We start from the raw sequence: 6,570 nt of genomic DNA, 5'->3' as shown, positions 1-6,570 counted from the left end.
ATAATTATTATTTATGAGAATAATACCTTTCATGATTATTTTTTATCCACTATATAATATATTTAAAATTAGTTTATACAAAAAAAAAATATTTAAAGAACAAATTTTCAGAACGCATCTTTTTCTCACTTTAAATGTCAAGTTTTCGATACTCGATAGGTTGCGATTCTCTGCCGAATTGCTGCCGGTTTCCTAACGAGTAGCTCGATAGCAATGTATGGTATTCGATAGCGTGACGTTAGTATCGAATGTACAGAATCGAGGTACAGGTACAGGATCTGTGTGATATTGTACTATTTGTTGATGATACGTCGCTTATTTTTAAAGTAGATCGTAAGAAAACAAATTTTGACACTGTAAATGGTGATCTTAGACAGGTTCTCGATTGGTTTACAGCCAACAATTTATTGTTAAATTCTAAGAAAACGAAATGCATTAGATTTACCATGCCCAACGCTAGGAATCTAGGTTCGAATGTAGCTCTAAATGGTGAGGTGTTAGACATGGTCAACTCCGCAACCTTCAAATGGGGCACCCAAATAACAAAGCTCGCGGGCGGGCTTAGCTCCGCAGCCTATGCGATAAGAAAAGTAAGACAGTTTGCTGGTGTAGATGCGGCAAGACTGGTTTACTTTGGTTATTTTCACAGCGTTTTGTCCTACGGTATTCTACTTTGGGGCAGGGCGGCTGATATAGACACAATTTTTGTAATTCAAAAAAGAGCAATTCGCTCTATTTACGGCTTAGGAGCGCGGGACTCTCTGCGGGAGGTATTTGGGAAAATAGGTATACTGACGGTTGTAGTGTGGCGTGTAGTCACGTACATCACGTAGTTGCTAAGATAATGTAAGATGTTAGATATAAGAAATATGTCACGTACATTGTAGCATATAAAACTTAATAAATGTAAAGACGGAGGGCATTTGAGTTCGAAGTCTATCTTATGACCGGTTCGGTATTTCATTTCCCGTCCCAACACCACATGGCGACCCTGCCACTGAACGGGACTGCGTAACCCGATCGAGCTCTGCTGCGCGCCCGCTCTACCAATGAAGAAACCAACAGGCAAACAATCGGCATGTAAGTGAAGAAGAGGATTTCGTCTACCACTATGGGAGGATCATCTTCAAAGGAAGAGGTGATCATCGCCCAAACGGCTTCTGGAGGATCAAACGGAGCGTCTGTGAGCCAGCAAATGTCACAGGTGCACACGACGTTGTTATTTATCGCCGTCTGTTTCGGAGTCGTCGTGGTAGGCCTGGGGGCGTACTTTTACAAGAGATGCCACAGCAGTTGGATCCAGCAGGAGATCAATCGGAGAGAAGTTGCCCGCGCAGTACAAGCCTGAAGAAGATGCCAGTCAAAGCCAAGAAGTGATTAGTAAGTGCAGTTGCTTAAATGTTTAAGGATTTTAGTTATTATTTTTCTCTTTGTTTCTTTCATTGATTGTCGGTATACGTATTTTATAAAATTAGTTCAATGGAAATAGAGTTAACGTCAATATTCATACAAATTAAGTTATTGAGAGAGTATATAGTTAAGTTAGGCCCAACTAGAAGGCAAGGTAAAAATTTTGAGTGTAAGATTAACGAAGTGCGAGCTCTTTATAACAAATTTAAAATTGTTATTTCGAATGTAGATAAATTTTCCGAAGAACTAACGCAATTGATACATAAAATAGAAGATATCTATCAGAACACAATTAAATTTGAACATAGAAGTACATTAGACGCCAAAATGGAGTCCGAGAACTTCTCCTTGAAAACTGCGGTTAGCCTACTCCCAAAAATGAATGGAGATGAACAAATGACCCAAGACTTAATAGATGCTATTGAATTATATAGTTCCATGCTGAAAGATAGCGATAGGGTACTTTTGATTAAGTTTGTTCTGAGCACTAGGTTATCAGCCGCAGCTAAAATGCGTTTGTGTTCAAATTACGTATCGGTTGAGAGTCTTTTGTCTGATATGAGGAAACATTTGTTAACTGTGAAGTCCGACGTAGCGATTCAAGCGAAACTCGCTCGTGTTAGGCAGTGCGATAGGTCAATTTCCAGTTACGGTGCCGAAATTGAAAAATTAATGACTGATTTGACGATTTCTCAAGCAGGGGAGAATCAAGATGCATACGAAATACTACATCCCTTGAACGAGAAATATGCTATTAAAAAATTCGCAGATGGTCTTCGCGATCACCGATTAGGTACAATTATTACGGCTCGGAATTTAACATCGTTGAAAGACGCGATTAGGGTAGCGGAAGACGAAAGGTGTACGTTAGTAGGACAAATTAACACATTCCAACGTCAATTCAAATCTAAACCATGTTTTGGTAAAAGCGGAAGTCGTGGATATTCACACGTTTCGCATAAGATACGGGATAATTTTGTCCAAAGAACGCGATCGCCAGCGCGCACGTTCCATAGGCAAGATAATAAGCACGTAGGGTTTTATAATAACAATACGCGCGGTCGTGATGTAAGACATAATAATTATCGCGGCCGGCTTAGTCAGCAAAACCGACGGCATATAGCATGCATTGAGCAAATGGGGCATACGTCAGGTGAAAATAATTCAATGTCAAGTGCACAATGCGGCAATGCCGAACATGTAAGTGCAGGTCAGTTTTTTCGTGTCTAAGCATATTTTAGCTTGTAATAGTATAAATTGGGTTAATTTTTTAGTAAATAATGTAGATACGGAATGGTTAGTCGACACGGGTGCGTCGATATCAGCTATTAAAAATGATTTCTTACAGTTAAATTCTTTATGTCATAAGATAATTAAGGAAAAAATGGTAATTAATGGTGTAGGAGGTAGTTTACAGGCATTAGGTTATATTTACTTACAGTTAAGGTACAAACAGTACTCATTTACACATAAATTTCATGTTTTTGCCACTTTGCCATGCAAATCTGTAGGTTTATTAGGTCAGGATTTTTTGCAAAAGTATAAAGGTGTTATAGATTTTTCGGAGAACGAGTTGTCTCTCAAAGAATGTACTGGAAGTACTATTTCAATGCCACTTAAGTATTATGATTATTCTTTAACTATTTCTCCGCGATGCGAGATGGTAAAATATTTTCCGGTCAACAGAACCGAGGAGTGTGTAGTGATGAGGAAAGAGTTATGCAAAGGCGTGTTTTTAGCTAGTGTAATTGCCAAACCTAGAGATGGGGTTATACCCGTTAAAATAATGAATACAACTTCCGAAGAAGTTGTCTGTTCTATGTCGAATATAGAGGTGCATCCTTTAAGCGATTATGACTATTGTTTCTTTAGTGAGCCAGAAATAGATGTAGAACGCGTTAAGGAAGTATTTTCTTTGCTTAAATTAGATTATTTAAACCCCGAGGAACGGTTGTCGATTGAGCAAATATGTGCAAAATATTCTGATATTTTTCATTTACCCGGGGACAAATTGACTGTCACAAATATATATAACCAGTCAATTAGATTGAAGGAGAATTGCACACCGGTTTACAGGAAGCAGTATAGGATACCCTATGCACAGAAAAGAGAGGTTGATAGGCAGATTCAGGAAATGTTAAATAATAATATCATTGAGGAAACGGTTAGTGAATGGTCTAGTCCTGTTTTAATTGTTCCGAAGAAGGCAGGGAAAAACGGTGAGAAAAAATGGCGGGTAGTAGTAGACTATAGGCAGTTGAATGAAAAGATTCAAGATGATAAGTTTCCATTGCCCAATATTAACGAAATTTTGGACTCGTTGTCAGGGGCTATGCTGTTTAGTCATTGCGACCTATCACAATCGTACTATCAATGTACACTTCAGGAAAGCAGTAGAAAGTGTACAGCGTTCACTACAGACAAGGGACAGTACCAAATGTGTAGATTACCGATGGGACTGAAGATAAGCCCGAGTTCTTTTAGTCGAATGATGACCATAGCCATGTCAGGACTGAATTATGATAAATGCTTGATATATTTGGATGATTTGATTATATTTGGCCGAAATTTGGATATGCATAACCGTAACCTAATTTCTGTATTTTCGCGTTTAAGAAAAGTAAACCTTAAGTTAAACCCATCTAAATGCGAATTTCTAAAGAGGCAGATACTTTACTTGGGGCATGTTATTTCGTCAGAAGGTATTTTACCGGATCCAGAGAAAGTAGCAGTTATGAAAAATTATCCGCGTCCATGTACGGGTGACGAATTAAAGCGTTTCGTGGCGTTTGCTAATTACTATAGGAAATTCATACCCAACTTTGCGAGTATTGTTATTCCAATGAATAAATTATGCAGGAGAAATGTTGTGTTCGATTGGAACGATGTATGCGAAAAGTCATTTTTATTACTCAAAGAGGCGTTAATGAACCCACCAGTTTTAGATTTTCCAGATTTTTCGGATAACAACACTTTTACTTTACAAACTGATAGTTCAGGGTTTGCAATAGGTAGTGTTTTGTGTAATAGTAACGGAAAACCTATAGCATATGCTAGTAGATCTTTAGGGAAAAGCGAATTAAATTATCCGATAATAGAGAAGGAGTTATTAGCTATAGTTTGGTCAATTAAGTACTTCAGACCATATTTATACGGTAGGAAATTCGTTGTAAAAACGGATCATCGCCCACTTTTATACTTGTTTAGTATGACAGATCCATCGAGTAGGTTAACTAAATTTCGTCTTAGCTTAGAAGAGTACGACTTTGAGGTAGAATATGTGAGGGGGAAGGAAAATGTGTTGGCAGATGCATTATCTAGGATTGTCATTTCTAGTAATGATTTAAAAACAATGCGAGAAAAGACTATAAATGTGATGACTAGAGCTCAATATAAGAGTGTACAAACCCCGGATATTCGTGATAAAGATTCTGCGATTGTTAGGACTGATCACCCTAGGATTGTAGAAGTTCTTAAGAAACAAGGACATGACACTGAACTAGTTCAAATTTGTTCGAAGACGTGGGAAAAATTGTTACGTAGCAAGGATTGTACAAAAATATTTTCTAAGTCGCGCAATGTATTAATGTATGTGCCAGAAAACTCGAGTATTTATATAAACTATGAATCTTTATCGGTTTCATCGCGAGACGAGTTATCGAAAGACATAGTTAGTTTTTGTATAGAGAAAGGCCTAAAAGAAGTGTTTATTTTGAAATATTGTTATAATATGCAACTTATAAAAGAATTGGCACAGTATATAGAGGAGAATAATGATTCAATTTGTGGAGATTTTAAAGTTTGTGTAGTAGCGAATGTACGCAAGATAGAAGGAAGGGATGAAAAAAAGATTATATTGAATGATTTCCATATTTTGCCCACAAGTGGTCATGCAGGAATACGTAGGATGGTGAATAATATAAAAAAGTATTACTATTGGCCATCTATTGAGAAGGATGTGACTGAATACGTTCGTAAATGTGATAAGTGTCAGACGCAAAAGTATTACAAAAATACGAAAGAACCGATGACAATAACATCTACTGCATCTTCGTCCTTTGAAAAGATTTATTTAGATTTGGTAGGACCGTTTGATAAAGATGACAATGGAAATGTTTACATATTGACTTTGCAATGTGAGCTTACCAAGTTTGTAGAGGCTTATCCTTTAAAAAACAAGTCTGCAAATGAGGTAGCAAGAGCGTTAGCAGAAAATTTTATTTTAAGGTACGGAATACCTAAAGCAATAGCGACAGATAGGGGGGATTTCCCGTCCCAACACCACACGGTAGTATTACAGTATATTTTAGCGTATTTGATGTTGATCAAACAAAACATCAACTCGTTTGCTAAGAATGGTGATAATCATAATATTAATACCAGAAATAAGCACAAATTAGTAGGTCCCTACAATAGATTGCAAAAGTACACAACTCATTTGCAGGTCTTGGTGTTCGGTTGTATAACAAACTTCCCAGTAGTGTTATGGGCTTACCCCAACAAAAATTCAAACAAGTTGTTAAAGATCATCTTATTAAAAGGGGTTATTATAAGATCGACGATTATATAATGGACAGTTTTTCTTTTTTATTAATCAGTAGTATTTTAACTCTGTAACAGAGAGATATCACACGAGCCGCAGCAGCACGTTGTATATATAGGGTCTTCTCATAATAGCTGGTGATATTTTGGGAGGCGATACTGCCCATGAATCTGATCACGAATCCGCAAAAAAATTTTTTTTGGACATCTTTTTTTTTCGTGTTTCGTTAATTCTCACAACGCACACATAGAAGCGACTCGTCGTTATACGACCACCGCGACCGAGCGTTGTCAGCTGACGCCGCCGCCGCAGGGAGCGATGACCACCTGCGGGACGTTCTGTCTTAGTAACAATACCCAACTAGCACACAAGCGCTATAAGAAGCTGCACAATGACCGGATAAAGGAATTTATAACGGCTTTGGGCTACTTAGTAAGAATTATAGTAGTTCTATAAGCGGCTACAGATCTCTTGTAGCGTCAAATAGGCCCATACTGTCCAGCTTATAGCTCTAAATTGGATCTACAGTGGTCGTAAATAGTAATTATAATAGTACGTAGTATAGTAGTTATACAGGAGCGCTAAAATAAGATGAAGGTGGTATAATCGCGCTACAA

The 6,570-nt window shown here is 37.6% G+C and overlaps 1 protein-coding gene across 1 annotated transcript; it reads left to right on the top strand.

Moving 5' to 3' along the window:
* The first annotated feature begins 621 nt into the window (after positions 1 to 621).
* Positions 622 to 5,658, top strand: LOC142986015 (uncharacterized). The gene has a single exon (XM_076134249.1). It carries the CDS (start codon positions 1,480 to 1,482, stop codon positions 2,638 to 2,640), a length of 1,161 nt encoding a protein of 386 aa, XP_075990364.1. The 5' UTR covers positions 622 to 1,479; the 3' UTR covers positions 2,641 to 5,658.
* The last annotated feature ends 912 nt before the right edge of the window (positions 5,659 to 6,570 follow it).

This window comes from Anticarsia gemmatalis, chromosome W, assembly GCF_050436995.1.
Source record: "Anticarsia gemmatalis isolate Benzon Research Colony breed Stoneville strain chromosome W, ilAntGemm2 primary, whole genome shotgun sequence".
In the NCBI taxonomy this organism is placed as follows: Eukaryota; Metazoa; Arthropoda; class Insecta; order Lepidoptera; family Erebidae; genus Anticarsia; species Anticarsia gemmatalis.
This window is presented reverse-complemented; position numbering and strand designations above follow the sequence as displayed.

Bases quoted from the DNA above. Each gene is read 5' to 3' on its own strand.
- LOC142986015 (XM_076134249.1), top strand. From the start codon at position 1,480: ATGGAAATAGAGTTAACGTCAATATTCATACAAATTAAGTTATTGAGA.